Source organism: Rhinolophus hipposideros (genome assembly GCF_964194185.1).
Source record: "Rhinolophus hipposideros genome assembly, chromosome: X".
Classification (NCBI taxonomy): domain Eukaryota; kingdom Metazoa; phylum Chordata; class Mammalia; order Chiroptera; family Rhinolophidae; genus Rhinolophus; species Rhinolophus hipposideros.
In genome coordinates, this window is record NC_138046.1 from 126,794,315 (window position 1) to 126,813,725 (window position 19,411).

The 19,411-nt window shown below is 48.2% G+C and overlaps 1 protein-coding gene across 1 annotated transcript in view; it reads left to right on the forward strand.

Moving 5' to 3' along the window:
- DHRSX (dehydrogenase/reductase X-linked) overlaps positions 1–19,411 on the forward strand; it is a 127,506-nt gene that overhangs the window by 88,615 nt on the left and 19,480 nt on the right. Inside the window, exons 4-5 of the mRNA XM_081042761.1 lie at positions 4,215–4,316; positions 10,528–10,735. Coding sequence (XP_080898887.1) covers positions 4,215–4,316; positions 10,528–10,735 — 310 coding nt within the window. The remainder of the gene's footprint in view (positions 1–4,214; positions 4,317–10,527; positions 10,736–19,411) is intronic.

Here is a 19,411-nt window from a genome sequence, read left to right on the forward strand (position 1 = left end):
TAAGAAAGCAGTTCTTGCATTATTCAGCATTCCTGAAGGACGTGAGCAGACTCGGAAACACTGAATAAAATCACGCCCGCCCGCAGGGCAGGCTGGGGTCCGAGCTCTGCCTGGCCTAGTGCTGCGTGCTTGCCGGTCAGAGCACTGTGTTAGCTTGCAGCCAAGCCTCCACTCGTGCCCTTGCTGTGGCCGCATGTTGCTCTCCTCTGTGGGCCTGCCTCAGTTGTCTTGTGCAGAGGGCAGCTGCCTCTTGCAAAACAAAAGACCATCTGCGTAAAAGCAGTCCACTGTCGGGCGGAACGGCCGTCATTTGGAGGGAAAAACAGCGGGCGTTGGGGACCTCAATGCCGCGTGTCCTTTGGGAAGGTTTCACTGCCTTGACGAGCAGGTCCTGTCAAATCGGAATGTGCTGTTAACGATGCCCAAGAGGGAAATGAAGCAGGAAATCAACGTGGCACCCGAGGAAATGATCGTCATTACCGTGCAGCGGCTTGAGACCTCATTCCCAGACACCCTGCGCTGGTGACACCGGTGGCCTGAGCAGTGCGGTGATTTCCGAGAGGGACAAATAAAACGGGTCCTTCCGTCTTTGTCCTCACAACGTGCATAACAGCGCAGTCATGTAACTGTTGGGAGCGAGGCTCACTGCAGCCCACCCCCTTCAGGAAATAAAACACGACACGCAGCACCGTGCCCTGCTGTCTGCCTGCACGTCGGCGGGGACCAGGCACAGCCAAAAACAACACCAAAGCACAGAAGGAGTCACTGTTCTTAGATGACGTCATAATACGAAGAGCGATGGCTGAGCGATTCCCTAAGTCTGAGCACTTTCTGGAACCGGAACCACGGTAAACCGTTGGTACCCGAAAGAGAAAAGGTCTTTCAAAGTGAGAGACCACAAGCGTCTATGTGAGGTCAGTAGTATGGGGAATATGGTCTGTCACAGGGTAATAACCTGGCTGGTGCCAGGTGGGGACTAGACTTATGATGGTTTCATCTGTTCTGTATAGGTGGTACCCGTCAATCGTCTTCTCCTCCCCTCTCTTTCTCATGTTGTCTCTTTGTACATTTTCGTATCCGAACAGTGCAAACCTCACGAGCCAAACCAAACCAGCCTTTTCTGGCCTGTGTTGAGTCATTGAATCAACGTGGGGTTATCTGTTCTTTGAAAACCTGAACGAATTTGCGCAAACCCCATCTGTCGCCTCCCCAGCTTCTCGGAAAGCCATTCTTTGGTGATTTCTCTAGCTCTTTCATATTCATTGTTCTGATTAGTCCTGATTTCCTTGATTAGATTGTAATCATCACTTTTTTCTTGAGCCGTTCCCATTCGAGTTATACACTTAACATATTATTCTTGTATGTAGAAGTAGGGCCCTATAATTTTAAAATTTTTATATGACAGCACGGCCCTGTCTGTAAATTTGCATTTGCAGCCTGATGACGTCTCCTTCACGGTCTTCTCTGGGTCCTTGTTTCTTTATTTTGGCCTCTTGACTTGTCAGATCATCAAGGATGGTGCCCCCAGGTCTTGGTTCTGTCCGTGTTTTTCGTGTGTGTCCAAGAGTTCTTGGGAAATAGCGTCTGAGGTCGTGTTCATATGAGGAAAAACCCGCAGGAAATGGCATCGTGTCGATGGAGCGTGGGGTCCACTGACCGACAGTGTCCCATTAATGTTTTTGTCTTGAATTCTCCATGTCTGGTGTGAACGGGCCCACCCTGCTTTGTTTTCCTGATGATTTTCAGCCTTTTGATTTATTTTTTTAATTAAAAATTTTGTTTTTCAATTGTAGTTGCCATAGAGTCGCCTGTTTGTTTCAGATGTACAGCATAGCAATTAGACCTTTCCATACCTTACAAAGCGACCCCCCTCGTAAGTCTAGTCCCCACCTGGCACCAGACAGAGTTATTACCATATTGTTGACTGTATTCTCTATTCAGCCTTTGTATTGCGAATCACCACTTTGAAAAATATTATCACCGGCATATGGAAGAGTTCTCCTTTTTCCTTCCCTCCAAGAGTGGAGGCCAGCATTTTGGTTTTGGGTCATGGCCGCCATCGGGGTACTTCCTCCTATTTCACACAGCACCCTCCAGCTGTGTCCAGGGTCTCCTGTCTTTCCTACGTGGACGACTGGTATACCCCATACTTTCATTCTCACCTGCATGGCCGATATCCAACTTCTCGTCCGCTATGGGTACACTGATTCCTCGCAAAGCGTTTCGACCTCCATTTCTCTAATTACGCAAATAGAAATGAAGGCATTGTTGATGATGTTAAGATAAAAGCGTCCCCTGCACTTCCCTGTCCCGCTGCCTGCAGAAGCCCTGCTGTAGCCCTCACCCTTACCCTCTCCCCATGCCCATGGTTGGGGGTTGCAACCCTTCCTTGAGCTTTCCATGGGTGCTGGCAGGGACCCCTAGCAAGTGGGGTCCCCTTCGTCCTGTCCCAGGTCAGCTCTGGTGCCGGTGCCCCACGTGACGCGTCTCGTGTTGTCCTGTTCTCAGTGATGGGACCGGGAAGCGTTCTCGTTGGCCGTGGACGTTGGCCCTCCCCAGCTGTCCACTCCTTATGTTTTCTGTAGACGTGAGGCCTTGTGGAGGTGGGTGGGGTGAGGGGAGAAGCTGCGGAATCGATAGAGAAAGCAGGTGCTGGTGGCAAGTGTGGGCAGAAAGGGAGCAAAAACCCAATGGCTGGGTCACAAAGCCACGTTCTCAAAGGGGTGGCAACGCTCACGTGTCCCAGCAAACTGCTGTCACTTATAAACCTTCTCCCCAACGAGCACGAAAGGAGACGCTCCTTCTGATTTTTCAGAACTGCATTGCGCTGATGGCAAGAGCTGAGTGTGTGTGTGTGTGTGTGTGTGTGTGTGTGTGTGTGTCTGTGTGTGTGTGTGTGTTTCAACCCTGCCCCACTGATTCTAGTTACTAGCTGTCGCGACGGCTTCCCTCTTTTTTTTTCCACATCCTTGCGAGTACTTCAGGGGAGAGTTAGAACGGCGTGCCAGGAATTCCCATCCAGATGGCTCTCGGTTCTACAACACGCTTCCTGGCGGTCGGTGGCAAACCTCCCTTTTCCCCCAATCTGTCACAGACAGCTACTGTTGTAGGCAGGATGCAAATGCATTACTAGAAGTATGAATGTTAAAAATATGCACAACAGAAGCTCCCAGTGTTGCTATTTTTTTTCTGTAGTGGATTCAGCAAGCGTAAAATGACGGTTGATTTTGTGTGTGGTTTTTTTTTTCATCCGTGTCTGAACGTGTCTTATGGCAGTTGGGTCGCAGGCAGGTCACAGGATGGTGTCAGTCTGCAGACCTCGGTCGGAGGGTCTCAGATCAGCAGGATACCCACCCCCTTCCTATTGTGTTTCTTACGGAAAATATTGTCGTGCACACTGCCTCGTGCTTCATGGCCACGTGACTTGTCACACCCAGGCTTCGTGCTGCACGCCGAAGAAGCTGGGGAGTGTGTGTGGATTATCTTTAAATGTCCCTTCCAAGTGAAAACGAACGTGTGCATTCCGAAATATGTACGCTGCCAGGGTAGGGCTTTTGGCTGCCTCTTGGGTGTCGTGACATTTAAAATGTGCCACAGTGACCAGAAAACAAGAGAACCTTGCACACATGTCCACCCCTGAGAGGTGTGCTGCTGTAGATACAGGTCCTGGAGACGTGGGAACCATGCTGCCCTCTCTTCTGGGATCTTGGGACCACAGATATTCATATGAGTGTTTTGTCACGAGCTGGGCTTGCAGACCCAAAGGGATCCTTCAGGAGAGCAGATGGGACGTTCAGGGACCATACTGACACAGGGTGAGTGAGCACAGTGCTCTCAGCTCTGGAAGGCTGTCTGGTCCAAGTTCCCTCGGGAGCCCCAGGGTCCCCTTCCAAACTCATGGGGTTGTTTGAGGAATTCACTTCTCAGCGGTGATACATCTCGCGTCCTGGCTGTTGGCCAGGGCTGCTCTCAGCTCCTGGGAGCTGCTCTAACGTCCTGGCCCCACGGCCCTGTCACAGCGTAGCAGCCGTGTCTTCCAGAGCATACAAAGTTGTACGTGAGTGCGGGTCTTAGGGTACGTTCCCCGCTTTGCACCTTCCTCCTTTTCTGAGGCACCGTTCCTTTTCAGGTGGGACACAAGTGAACGTCTTTAGAAATTATCTTCGCGTCCATGGTTGGTCGGAAGGTCACCAGGCATGTTTGTTCTTTTCCAGTGGAGTTTTTATATTGCAACTTGGCGTCTCTGGGGTCCATCCAGCAATTCGTCCAGGCGTTCAAGAAGAAGAACCTTCCCCTGCACGTGCTAGTGAATAACGGTGAGTTCCGGTGAGCTCCAGAGGGCAGTTCTGCGGCAAACACGGAGTCCGGGAGTCCCGTGGGAGGAGTCCTTCGGGAAAGCGGGTTCCCGTGGACATTCATGGACGTGTGTGCTCACTCTTGTCACCATTTCATCTCAAGGGTGTGTCGGGCTTGTGTTATTTGCATCCGCAATTTTAATGTGTTACGTGAAAATGGGGGCATGGCGGTGTGCTGTGTGGAGGTGGTGTTTTGACTGGCCCGCTTGTGCAAAGGTGTGTTAGGTGCTAAGGGCAGGGTGTTTCCACAGACATTATCTTACTGACCTTGGGACATTGTCATGGAGTCTTTGTTATTTGCATTCCGGACCCTCATGTCCTGCTGTGTCTTCACTTCTTCCCGACAGTCTACAATCGTCAAACAGACATGTGGCGTCCCTGTGTCCCCTTCTCTCGTCTTCACACAGCCCCGTTGTCCATCTTCAACCCAAACCACCCTTGACTCGGAACACGTCCTTCAGCCACGCTGGGCTTTGAAGAGCCTTGGGGACACTTGTCCTTTGTCTCCCTCTGCCTGTGCCCCTGTCCGTTTCTCTCTTCTTCTGCTCCAGCCAATTTATTTCATAAAAGTTAGTGCAGACGCCCCTCTGTCCCCCACAGTGAGGTGCTTGCAGACTTTAACACATCTTTTTTAGATGTGGAGACCAAACAAGTATATAAAGAAGGTCGATGATAAAATGAATACCGGGGATGGAATACAATCCACTAGAGACCTACGGCCACTGCCTCTGACCATGGTGTTGATACTGTTCGTATCCAAGAGGATGGTTGAGGGTGTGCGGAGTTTCCCCAGACTATTGCCCAGGGCGCTCCTCCAGGATATTAACTCTTCCCGCCAATGTCGTGGGTGAAAAGGAGTTAGAGTACTAGGTCCCTCTGTTGTGGACCAGTCACGGATGAGTAATCGCTCCGTTCTGTTCCCTAATGCACGCTTCCAAGGGAAGGCACACTTCCTGCTTCTCTTTCCCTTCTTTCTCTTCTTTTTATTCTTAAAGAGACCAATTTTGCCACTGTTGAGGATTTCCGACATGAAATTCTCTTCCATTTGGTCGCGGGATCAAACGAGAAGCAGACCGCCTCTTTTCTGTCTGTGGAAAGCCCCGAGCGAGCAGACGTGATTTATCAAACACAAGAATGATCAGTAGGAGACATTTGGCAGAGCTGGGTCAGTGTTACAATCCCTGCACGTCTCAGTGGCGTTTATGTAGTTTCTCACCCATGCCACACACACCCACGGGCTTTTAATAAGTGCACAGGATTCATGTTTTATCCCTGTAGGACTTCCTCCAGTAACTTGAGTGCATGACGTTCTCAAGGTGAAGAGCTACTAACATTGTAGGTTTCGTACTCCCCAAATATATATGTCGATGGTAACCCTCAGGGGTAACACCGGTGTGTGCCTGGCCACATCCACACTGACCTGAGCTATCCATCGAGTTCTTTACCCGTTCATTGATTCCATAAATGAGCGTCGCGTGCTGAGTAGACGAGTGAGCGTGAAAGGGCATCCTGCGCAGAAGAGGCTGGTCGTGGCGTTTGCATCCATAGAAGGACAGAGATGACAACTTTAGTTCTGTTTCTTGGTGGGCAGATGCCCAAGCCATTTGCTTACTGACACACTTGGGTTTTCTTAGGTAAAACAGGGTTCACAGTCATGCGAGGGCCCTACCGGGGGCACGGACGCTGAAGACTCAGGCCATGTGCATTTCTCAGTGGGTCACGAGATCTGAATATGAGGTTAGACAATTACGTTTGCAGACTCATCCTAGAAAAAGTGCTCCATGCCTCATTGCTGAATATCGCTGTGGTTACCTTTGAAGTACTCCCCTTGGGAAGCTATGCACCAACGCCAGTGCCTAGTCCACCCTTCAAAGCAATGTTGGAACTCTTTTTCTGGAATGACCTTCAGAGCTGTTGTCATATTACCCTTGGTGTCCTGAATGTCATCAAACTGTCTTCCTTTTAGTATTTTTTTGCCTTCAGGTAAAGAAAGACGTCAGTGGGGGCCAGATCAGGTGAATAGGGAGGGTGTTCCAATACAGTGATTTGTTTACTGGCTAAAAACTCCCCCACAGACAGTGCCGTGTGAGCTGGTGCCTTGTCGTGATGCAAGAGTCATGAATTGTTGGCGAAAAGTTCAGGTTGTTTTCATCTAACTTTTTCACACAGCCTTTTCAGCACTTCCAAAGAGTATACTTGGTTAACTATTTGTCCAGTTGGTTCAAATTCATGATGAAAAAATGCCTCTGATATCAAAAAAAGTGAGCAACAGTGTTGCAACAAGTTCGCGAACTTCACTGTCAGTCCTCGTATCTGTCTATTTCTTCCTCTCCCTCTCTTTCTTCTCCTCCCCCCATTTTCCTCTCTCTCTGACCCCTGTCTCATCCCCACCACTCTGTTCTCTCCTACAAGGCAGAGAACCCTCGCTCCCCCTCTCCTGATTAGGACACTCCTTTCAAGCTTTGCTCTAGAAGGAATAACACATGCTTCTGAGTGTGTGTCCCCTCACCAGTCAAAGACGTGGATCAGGGAGCAGATATTTTTATTGTTCCTTTTCCTCCATGTCAGTCGGCAGAGAGAGATGTAAAGATGTCACGGCTGCTACCTGAGCAGGGATGGCCATCTGAAGCCCTGACGAGACAACGATATCCCTTTATCCATTAAAAAAAAATACACATGCAGCCACACTGGTTCACGAAAATTGGTCACTCAGCACATAGCAGACATTCAGTCAATATCATCGTCGGAGTTCCAACTGCTACTTCGGGTGGTTTCCAGGATGTTTGGTTTTAAAAGAGAGAGCAGCGTGCGTATCCTGAGCACGTCACATGATAATGGAAAACTAGCGCATGGGGACCCAGGTCTTTTGGTGGTGGCTGCACGGTGCTGGACGAGCCCCAAATGGCATGGGTGCTTCTGGAGCACAGGACGTGGCCAGCTGTGTGCTTGCCAGGGATGTTCTCGCTGCTGCGGTAAAAATACCCTTTCCCCAGCAATGCCGTTTACACCAAAAATGTGCTCGGAGAAGCTTGGAGGATTTCCAGAGCTACGTTGAACTTGCCCAAAGTGTCCCCGTTGTCAAAATCTTGGCGTCTAGGCCAGCGAGTTTGTGTTATTCTGTGACAGCAGCGTGGGGATGAAAGAAATACGCATCCGTGTTGGCGTCCCCTCCCGGCTAAACGATTGCTCTGCATTTACTTGTCGTGTACGTCACCACTAGGAAACATGTGACAGAAATGGAACCAGTTGGAAAGTTTAAGGTTTCAGCAGATTAGGCAGTGGTTGTCCGTCAGCTCCTGTCAGGTTTAGCTGACCACTGGGGCCCCAGTGGATACTGACACGCGTGGGTAGCTGGTCATCCCCAAGTGGGTGACATGCAAAGGCAGTCACCTCACCAGGGTTTGACCACCTGGAGTCTCCTGGCTGTTTCCTCTGCTACCCACGTGCAGCGAGACCGAGGCCACCATGAGAAGTAATAACCAGCGTCGGCCGTTCCTTTCCCAACAGATTACCCTTAACTAACCGGATGGAAGTTCTGGGAACCTGGTGAACACCCTCCAATTCAAGCAGCCACGTCTGCCCCTTTAAACACCTGCTCCATTATGTGGGGTCTTGCCAGTGACCCTTGATGTTCAGATGACTGTGTGTGGTGGCTTCTCGATTGTCCCCCGACACGGGCGCTCGAACATGGAATGTAGAATGTAGGTGTGTGTTGACCATATTCCAATGACACCTGCTGTGTGACAAACCACCCCCAACCCTGGTGGTCCCAAATGACCATTCCATTTGGCTCGCAATGTGGGGGTGCAGGAATTTGGTCAGTTCCAGCTCTGGATGTCCCCTAAGTTTGCCCCTGGGCCCGCCATCAGCAGGCGGCCCAACTGGGACGGGACGTCCCACCCAGGATGGCTCCCTCCTGTGGTGGGATGTAGGCACTGCATGTCGCCTGGGCTCAGCTGGGGTGGTCGACCAGATCTCCCCCATGTGGTTCTCCAAGACGGTGGTCTCAGGGGGTTTCAGCTTTCTTGACTGATCCTTTCTTGGCTGTTCCACAGAGATGCAATTCCGAAGAACAAGATGGAAAGTACACAGTCTTTTGTGACCAAGCCTGCCACGTTGTACAGTGTTGTCCCGGCTACTGCATTGCCCTGTTACAGGACAGTGAAGCCGCCACGATGGGAGGGAGGGGACACAGACGTGCTGCCTTGTCTTCCTACCACCTAGAGCTCGGGTTCTGTCTGAACCAGCCTCACGTGGTCGTGATGCTGGAGTTTCTCGTACCCTCGGGGCTCCCTAACTAGGCAGTGCTAACACAGGGTGTCTTGCTTCTTTGCACTAAATGAGATAGCCAAGAAAACGGCACCACGACAGAGATGTTTACGTTTCTGTCAAGACGCCAACCTTCACACCCCCAGAAGCAGCCAATTCCTGCATTTCTTCTGCCTGGCACCCAACTTGGACCCCACCTGGTGGTCACGAGCATTTTGTTAGCTGAGTTTCAGCAACCATAATTAGACATTTTGTTTATAAGGCACATGTTTCTCTTTTTTATCGGTCTATACAGGTGATGTTTTATAGTGATAAAACCAGAGGATGAAATTACAGTATTCTGGACGTTTGTTGAGAGAGCTGGGTATTAAAGGAGGTGGGGGGAAGGCCTAAGCGTGACCCCAAAGTGTGAGTGTGGGGGTCACAATTTGTGAGCCTGTCCTTGCCCTGTCTCCTCATTTCTACGTCTGGAGCCCACCATCCTCGTCTCTGTTCCTCTGTCATCATTCTCTGTGACAACAGCAATGAGTCTTCATCCGACTTTAGTTTCTGAATGTCACTTATGCTGTGACAATGACAGACTGCAGCAGACGCTCCTGCATTGCAGCCAGGATAGGAGGGAGTGAAACCACAAGGTGTATCCTGTGTGGGTCCTGGGTGTGACGGCACACAGTGTGGCTGGTGTATCCGGGAAGGGGCCTTGCCAGACAGCTGGGAGAACTGTGTGCACGCACACATGTACCTACACTTACACAAATGCGTGTCCACAGACTGCTGCCTATAGAAATGCATGCACATACACAGAGAAATACACACAAACACAAGTACACCTAGGCAAATGCACAAACACATACTCGTACAAATACAAACTCCTGTGCAAACGCACATACAAACACATGCACAAATAATTACACATCTGTGCACGCAGATCCTACACATACAAATTCAATTAATTGCAAAGGCAAATATACAGACACATAAAGCTTGTGGACACAAATGGAGATGCAGATTTTCATGTATATACATAAATACATATGCAAAAGCATAAACTGTGAACACCTACGCATATGCAAACACCTCTCATACACTCTAACAGATATGAGCACGTTTACCTATGCAAATGTACACACATACACAAATGCATATGCGTGTGTTATCTGCAAAGACAAGCATGCATGCAGATACAAATACAGAAATACATGTGCATGTGTTGTATGGAAATGCAAGCATGTATGCAAGTACATGCATCCCCACGTGCAAATTCAGACACGCCCGTACGATATATGCAAAACAAAATGCACGTGGAAATTCATAGCCATTTGCAAATACACATGTGCACACAAATTCGCATACAAGTAACACGTGAAAACACAAACGTATAACATGAGTATGTGTGAGTGCGTGTGCATGTAGATGGAAATGCACACCCATGCCCAGACACATATGCAAGTCCAGGTACACATGTGAGTACAATTGCACGCACAGGGGACCTGAATACACAGAATCACATACACACAGAGCCTGACAAGGACAGGTGCACAGTCCATACACTCACATAGACACACATGTCCAATCAGCCAGGCTGCCCGAGGACGTGTCTGAGGCACGTGTCCCAGCTTGTCAGACAAGGGGTCTTCCATGCGGAAGAACCAGTGTCCTGGGGACCCCAGGCAGTGTCACTTGGGAGCTGCTGCTGCCGTCTTATCATTGTGGCAGAGCTGGAGAGTGGGAAGGGATCTTATTGTCCTCCTGGCAACACCCCCCCACCATGTGCAGAGCAGGACCCATGGCAGCCAGGACCAGAACCTGCCCTCGTGGAGCCCAGAGCTCTTTCGACGTCCCCCTGGGGACATCTGTGCCATCCCATGTCATCTAACACCACCCGAACCCCCTTTGTCCCCAGCTGGCGTCATGATGGTCCCGCAGAGGACGACCATGGATGGATTTGAGGAGCACATTGGCTTGAACTACCTGGGCCACTTCCTGCTGACCAACCTGCTCCTGGATGTCCTGAAGGACTCTGGACGTCCCGGCCGCATGGCCAGGGTGGTGACCGTGTCCTCGGCCACGCATTACGTCGGTGAGCTGGACCTGGATGACCTTCACAGCAGGTGGGTGCAGACAGCTGGGTACACGCTGCCGTCGGTCCTGGGGTGTCCCCCCTGCTTGGCGGTGACCTGTCACTCCAGGGGCACCCACACGCTGGCTGCATGTCCCACGGAAGTGATGTGCGTCACTGACCTTTTTTTTTTCTTTTTATACATTTGCCGCGTAACGATGATTCAAGGCAGACATCCACGAATCTGTTGACTGTTTTGTGGTCGCACGTTTAAGCACTCCCTCCGCATCAGTCCACTAATCCATTGCGGAAATGCTTCTCGGAAAACACCATTGCTCTCCTCATGTCACACACGACAAAGTGGAAGCCTATGATTTTCTTTCAGGACCTCCCTAATATCACGAGGCAATCACTGGCAGAGCTAACATGAGCCCTGGGTGGAGCACTGCAGAACAGCCAGGGGAAAAACGATGGCAGCTGGCTGTAATGAGAGTCGCTGAATTTCTCTATGCAAAAATTTGCAGTGTTCTGGGGTTTTGTTTTGCAATTTATTTTACTTTATTTATTATTAAATTTATTGGGGTGACAATTGTTAGTAAAATGACATAGATTTCAGGTGCACAATTCTGTATTACATCATCTGTAAATCCCATTGTGTGTTCACCACCCAGAGTCAGTTCTCCTTCTATCACCATATATTTGATCCCCCTTACCCTCATCACCCACCCCCCACCCCCTTACCCTCTGGTAACCACTAAATTATTGTCTGTGTCTATGAGTTTTTGTTTCTCATTTGTTTGTCTTGTTCTTTTGTTGCTTTTGATTTATATACCACATTTCAGTGAAAGCATAGGGTTCTCTGCTTTTTCTGTCTGACTTATTTCACTTAGCATTATACTCTCGAGATCCATCCATGTTGTCACAAATGCTCCTATATCATCTTTTCTTACCGCCGAATAGTATTCCATTGTGTATATGTACCACCACTTCTTTATCCATTCATCTATCGAAGGACATTTTGGTTGTTTCCATGTCTTGGCCACCGTAAACAAAGCTGCAATGAACATTGGAGGACACGTGTCTCTATAGAGAAATGCTTTTATATTTTTGGGGTAGATACCCAGGAGAGCGATTGCTGGGTCATATGGTAATTCTATTCGTAATTTCTTGAGGAACCTCCACACTGCCTTCCATAGTGGCTGCACCAGTCTGCATTCCCACCAACAGTGGATGACGGTTCCTTTTTCTCCACAGCCTCTCCAACACTTGTTACTATTTGTCTTGTTGATGACAGCCATTCTGACTGTGTCCTTTTATAATGCGTCCTGCAGTGTATGTTGCCTTTTGAGGTGTAATATAACATTATTTTACTTCTGGAGATGCAACACAATAATTCAGTGTTTGTATATATCGCGAAGGACCACGTTTGTACGTCTAGTTCACGTCCGTCCCCACACTCATCCCCTCCCATGGATTCATTAAAAGCAAGCTCCTTCGTGTCCACTTCCGGGAAACAATGAGATAATCAGAAAACTGTGTACGCCTGGCACTGGGACACTTCAATCTCAGACTCGGGGGCTCCAGGACTGAGGGAGGGTGACCTCCTGTGGGTTTCTGTCCCCCGGTGTGAGGACTGTTCCCACAGGGCGGCTTATTTCACTCTGTGACACCCCCGACTTCTGTCCCTTTATTTCTCAGCATGTAGAGTGTGGGCAGCCCTTCCTCACACCCCGTGGTCTCCTCCAGGGCCCTGGGTGCCACCTGACGGTGAAAGGGCCGTGTACTCGTGAGAGCGCCTCATGTGACCACAGGTCACACGCTGACATGGCGCAGTCAGCCTGCGGCTCTGCCCAGACTCACCCCACTGCGTGTCGACTCCCGCGGCCGAAATACCCCGTGGACGGGCCTCGTCCGGGCCAGACGCTGGTCCTCTCCCCCGCGTGGGTCCAGGCACGTGTCTCCTGAATCCAGGGTAGAGCTGCCTTTACGTGACACACGCACGGACACATGTGGGAAGTAACGTCACACCCAGTGAACCTCTGGGAAGAGGGGGTTCCTGTCGTTCCTCTGTTGATCTGTTTTCCTTTCAATGTAAATGTGTGTAATGACTGTACAATTACTCGTATGCAGGAAAGGATGGAAACATGCATTCGTCACTTTTTCTGAAACTTTCTAGGATGTCACACAATATCCTGCCATTTACGGAGAAGTGACTATTGTAGATTATAATAGTGAGCATGTCAAGGGGCCCCAGGGGACGGTCCCTCCTGCCCCTTCCAGCTCCTGGGGGCCCCAGGCGTCCCTGGGCTGGTGGCCGCCTCCCTCCCATCTCGGCCTCCGTCTCCACGTGGCGTCCCCTCTGTGTCTGTGTCCCTCCTCTTCTGTCTCTGATGAGGACACTGTCGTTGGCTTCAGGGCCCCCTGATCCAGGACGACCTCACCTCTCTTCTTTATTTGTTAGACTTTTCCTGTGTCAGCTCAAGTAACAGGCACTTAGTTCCATCATTTTCTTTGAAAAATGTTTCTCAAAAAGGGAGGAGGCTGTTGACAATGGTGGATTTGAAAGTGTGGTCCCCAGGCCAGTGGCGTGTGCTTCACCTGAGAGGCGGTTAGAAGTATAAATGCTCAGAGGGACCCCGGATCTGCAGAACCACAACTCGGGGTTGGGGGACGGGGTGGGCAGGCAGCCGGGTTTTAACAAGACCCTGTGGTTCTGCCCCAGCCTCAGAGCCACTGGAGATTAAACCCTAACTGCCTCTCTGTGTCAAAAGGGTTGGTTCTTGGCTCTCCCCTGAGGTGGAAAGACCCCTGCTAATCACTGCTCATCTCCAGGATTGATTTGCCAGCTTGGGAAATTAGCATTCTTGGGAAGACACCAGATGACAGTGTCGTAAAACCCTCCATGACACCCACGCGAGGGCTTGTTTGCTCAGCTGGGCTGCACCGGCCTCTCCGTCTGCTAGAGTGCGCTCCAGAGGAAAAGTGGACGGGACCTGTTTGGAATTACTGGTCATCAGTGGAACCGGCTTCTGAAGTAGCAGGTGGCTTTGTTCAAAATATGAGTTGTAGTTTGGGGAGAGGAGGTACAAATGCTATACAGGGCACATTGCATTGTACATAACCTAAAAGTTATATATATACTGGAGGCCGAATTCCTTCTTTGGGGGGAGGGGGCCCAATCTTGTCTCTTAAGACCTTCAACTGATTGGGTGAGGCCCACCCACAGTATGGAGGGCCGTCTGCTTTTCTCCAAGTTTTCTGACTTCGGCGTTCATCCAACTCTTAAAAATACCTTCATGGCAACATTTGGACTGGTGTCTGGCCAGCAAAGAAGTGGGCACCGTAGACTAGCATGGCCACACTGACGCATAAAATTGACCACAACAGCCGTAGCTGTGGCGAGGACTTCTGGAATTGGCCCTAGTGACCAACAGCTCACGGCGTCCAGGAGATGGCGTGGACCCTGGCCCGTCTGTGTGTTCGGCCTCCTGTGCCCGTGGGTGCTACAGAGCTAAAGGGACCTCTGTGGGTGTTGTCTGAGTTACCCCAGCTTTGGTCCTACCCTGAGGTCCCACCTTGCAGCTCTTTGTGGAACAGTTCACCCCAATTATCATTCGACCCTCACATCTTAATGCAGATGGCTGTTTACTGGGGTGATCTGGGGAAAGACAGAAATGGGGCCTCCTGTCCCTCTCTTTGGGCCCAAAGCTGGCGAGTCCCCCAGACCTGGCTCTCATCCTCATAGCATAAGCGGTTGCTTACTCAGCCCCTCGTGAAGATGCTCCTTTGGATAAAAATGGTGACTACTGTCCAGGGGTCTTGGGTCCTCATGCGCAAAGGGCCAGCTGGACATCAGAGCTCAATATGTAATCTGTGAGCGCCATGTGCTCATACTGTCAGATCACGTGTGCAGGGCCCATGGTGGGAAACATTGTATCCTAAACAGTGTTACACTGAGCCCCAAGGCCCATGGTGGGAAACATTGCATCCTAAGCAGTGTTACACTGAGCCCCGGGGCCCATGGTGGGAAACATTGTATCATAAACAGTGTTACACTGAGCCCCGGGGCCCATGGTGGGAAACATTGTATCCTAAACAGTGTTACACTGAGCCCCGGGGCCCATGGTGGGAAACATTGCATCCTAAACAGTGTTACACTGAGCCCCGGGGCCCATGGTGGGAAACATTGTATCATAAACAGTGTTACACTGAGCCCCCGGCCCATGGTGGGAAACATTGTATCCTAAATAGACTCTTACACTGATCCCTTTCTCATGAAGTCTCAGTGCCTTCGTTCTGTGTTGTGGGAAACGTTCCAGACGCTCTCCAGGTCTGTCAGGGATTTGGATGGTGCTGGACTTCACCGCGACCTCTAATTCCCCAGGAGAGCTCTGTGCTTTTCTCTGCAGAAAACCTGAGGCCCCTTTTTGCTCCCCGTGTGTCCTGAGCTCCTGGTAGGTGGTGTCTATGAGGCCTGACAATTAGGTTCGCAAACTCATCCTAGAAAAAGTGCTGCACACCTCATTGCTGAATATCACTCCAGTCACCTTTGAAGGACTCCCCTTGGGAAGCTATGCTCTGATGGCAGCACCTAGTCCACCCTTGAAAGCAATTTGGAACTCTTTTTCTGGAATGGCCATCAGAGCTGTCGTCATATTACCCTTGATGTCCTGAATGTCATCATGTCCTGATGTCCTGAATATCATCCAAATGTCTTCCTTTCAGTATTTCCTTTATCTTTGGGTAAAGAAAGAAGTCGCTGGGGGGCAGATCAGGTGAGCAGGGAGGGTGTTCCAATACAGTTATTTGTTTACTGGCTAAAAACTCCCTCACAGACAGAGCCCTGTGAGCTGGTGCATTGTCGTGATGCAGGAGCCATGAATTGTTGGCAAAAAGTTCAGGTCGTCTAACTTTTTCACGCAGCCTTTTGAGCACTTCCAAGTAATAACCTTGGTTACCTGTGTGTCCAGTTGGGACAAATTCATAATGAATAATCCCTCTGATATAAAAAAAAGGGTTAGCAACAGTGTTGCCACAAGTTTCTGAGCTTACTTGTCAGACCTCCTATGTCCTCAGTTCCCTGGGTTGTCAAACCCAGGACACCCAGTGGACTGTCATGCAAGCGGTTGTCTTGTGTAAGAAAACATTCCATGTGGAGCTCAGGGCTTGTTGTCAAAGGTGTCGGGTGCTGACTGATACCCGCTCCCCTAGAGGCTGGTCGTGATGGGACCCAACAAGCATCTGAAAAGTGCGTCTTGTAAGTGAGGCTGTGGGTGGGACATCGAGTCCCCATAAGTGTACCTGCCACATGGTTGTGGATTAAAGCCTCGGAATGGAAACTTCGGGGTGCAGCTTATTTGCGTGAAGTAGGCATGCCATCCCAATTGTCTGTCCTGTCCTTTGCCCGTGTATTTCTCAGAGTGGAATGGGTAGGCGAGTGGAACTGATGTTGCCTGGTGATCTGTATAAAGGCTTGCTCCGTTTCATTCAGACACACACACACACACACACACACACGCACACACGCAATGCTAGCAACGGCCCTTTCTCGGTGGAGGGGTGTGTGTGCCATCACTATTGCTTTTCAGTTCTTCCTTGAGCTTTAAAAGATTTTTCCGACCCACATATATTTGTTTTACAGTCACGAAACATGAATATTACCTTTAAGAAGTTCTCCCAAGGTATACATTTGGTCCTGCCCAAGGGGACCAGGACATGCCACCCCAGGATGTGTCTCAGGGATATGGGTTATTTTAAGCTAACGGCAGTTCGGAACGACTCCTGCACAGAAGCCTCTCTCCTTCCCCTAATTGTCTAATGCGGAAGTATAAACTTCCCCTTTGGTCAAGGAAATTTACATTGATGAAGGAATTTTCCATGTGTCATCATGTTTCCAGACCAGGAAGACAGCTGCTCCAAGAGGCGGCCCTTATCGTCCCAGAAACTCTTATCTGTATAACCCTTATTTTCCATACATTTCCTCCCCTCCATAGTTGTCCTTCCCCACCCAGCAGCCCCAAAACACTTTTCCTTTGTTTACACTGAGATGGAATATGAATCTCCATTATCTGGCTGCCATCTGAGCTGTGTGTGTGTGCGCCCGCGTGTGTGTGAATTCATATGGGCATGTACATAATTGACGCTAGTATTTTTAATTAAATTTTTTGGGATGATATTTGTTAACAAGACTTTATAGGTTTCATGTGTACAATTCTATGATACGTCCTCTATGTATTGCATTGTGTGTTCTCCACCCAAGATCACATCTCCTTCTGTTACCATGTATTTGACCCCCTTTACCCTTTTCGACCTCCCCCAACCCCCTTTCCTCTGGTAACCACCATACTGTTGTCTGTGTCTATGAGTTTTTGTTTGTCTTGTTTGTTCATTTGTTGCTTTCAGTTTTGTATCTGACATATGAGTGAAACACATGGTTCTTGACTTTTCCCTTCTGACTTAGCCATAAGAAAATACGAAATACAGCCATTTGCGACAACAGGGATGGATCTTGAGACTGTCATGCTAAGCAAGAGTTTCTCTGTTAATCTCGCTTTTATCCATTTAATTTGCGGGCCTCTGCTACAGAACCTAAGAGGGTATTGGGAAAAAGACATGTTTTCCCATACACTGCTATATTAAAATGTAAGCCTTACGCACGCATAAACACACACACACACACGAACACGTACACACACATATCAGTGATGCATTTACTGTCATAGACAATAGTAATTTTTTCTTTGCTGAGAACTTGAAAAAGTCATTTGCTCTGCTGAATGTATGACGTATTGCTTTCGCGGCACCTTGCTAAGAATGGCTCCCACTCTGTATCGGACATCAGATAGCTCATAGGCAGCAGTATAATTACTGCCGTGAACGGAGAGAGGCTCTCAGAGCAACGCCAAACCCACACCATGCAAATCCCTCAGCTTAGAAAGCACCACACACTGGTTACATGAAACACAGACATCAAAAAGCCTGGTGTCCTCTTCCCAGCAGAAAGCAATGCCACGGCAATTTAAGATGGCTATCTTTTCTTTAAGTACTGCCTTTTTCTAGTTTTTAATCCAGAACCATTTGGAGAATTAGTGAGTAATTGATTCGGTACACAGAAATGCATACATTGTGTTCAGAATATAATGCTTCATCTTTCATTCTCTGTGACAGATAGGTAGAAAAATTGATGGAGATCAGAATAGGCCCACCCAAAATAGTCCACTTTAGCATAAAGATTATTTTGAATTGGAGGCCACTGGAATCAACAAATGCAGGAAAAAATGCGTTCTTGGGGTTCCCTTTATCTGACTAAAATTTGAAACGTCTAAGAAATGAGGATTGTCATAAATTCCTTCTTTGGGAAGTTTTATGGGCAAATATATGTTTATCTTCTCACAATTTAACACTCCTAGAAGCGCAAACGCCCCTTTCTTTTGTCTAGTCACATCTCTATAATTTACCACCCTTTGTTAAATAGCATATAAACCCCTGAGTCTAATTGTCTCTCTGGGGTTTTTGCTTTTCTCTGAAGCCACACACACGTGTGAAAATGAAAAATAAAATGTCTGTATTTTTCTCCTGTTAATGTGTCATTTGCCAGTTTAATTTGCAGGCCTCAGTGACAGAACACAAAAGTATAGGACAAAAATTTTCCTCCTCTACAAAAGTCTACACGTATTTTTCTCCTGTTAATGTGTCATTTGCCATTTTAATTTGCAGGCCTCAGTGACAGAACACAAAAGTATAGGATAAAAATTTTCCTCCTCTACAAAAGTCTACACGTGAAGGCTTCTCCTTTTTTTTTCTCGCTTGCACTCTTACTCTTATTCTTTAAGTAGTTACACCACTAAGTTTTTGTTTATCGAAAATAGCGATACATTTTTATGGTTTCAGCTCTACCTTTTGATACCATTTATTACAAAAGTAATTTCTTAAAAGTTCTATGTTTAGGTACAAGCCGTGCCGACGTTTCATGAATTTCTTTCACCTACGTTAGTTTATTCTAACAAAATTAGAGTAGTTAGTTTATTCTCTCTTTCAGCCACCTTCGTTGTAAACATTCGAAAAGCTTTTTTGAGGGTTTATCTATAAACCTTAATGGGGAACCAGGTTCTCTTGTTTATTTGCTTTGATTCTTTCCCATTTCCACTGTGGATGTTTCTTTTTCTCTATAACCAACCAGGGAACCACCCTTGAAATCACTTGTACTCTTTTCTTTTCTTTCTTCCTCCCAGAGAGAAATGTATTGAGTTTTCCCCACATAGTACTTTTAAAGAATTTTAGTTCTCTCTTCTCCATGCTCCCATAAAACACCACGATTATATAAGTCATTAGTTTACTTTTGAGAAATCCCCATATTCTTTAGCGCTGGAAATGGTGATTTTTAAAAAACATTTTTTTACCAGTGTTACAAGACCATAGGTATATATTATCATTTTTGTTCATTTATTTTATCAAAAACATAAATATGGTCATTTAGACGTCATGCAGTATTTTGATTTTTTGTTTGTTTGTTTTTTGTGGTCTGCTTTGTACACGTTGTTATTCCATTTCTCATCTGGACGTCGTATAATGTGTCCTGGAAATGTTATAGGGAAAGGGATGATAGAACCAGTCCTGGGCTTTGTTTCTTAATGGCATCATTTCTCTTTACACTGTTTCCTAATATGTTTAAGTGTTTTACTTTAGCTTTTACATTGTTGTTTTTTAAAAAATAGGCTTTCCTTGGAGA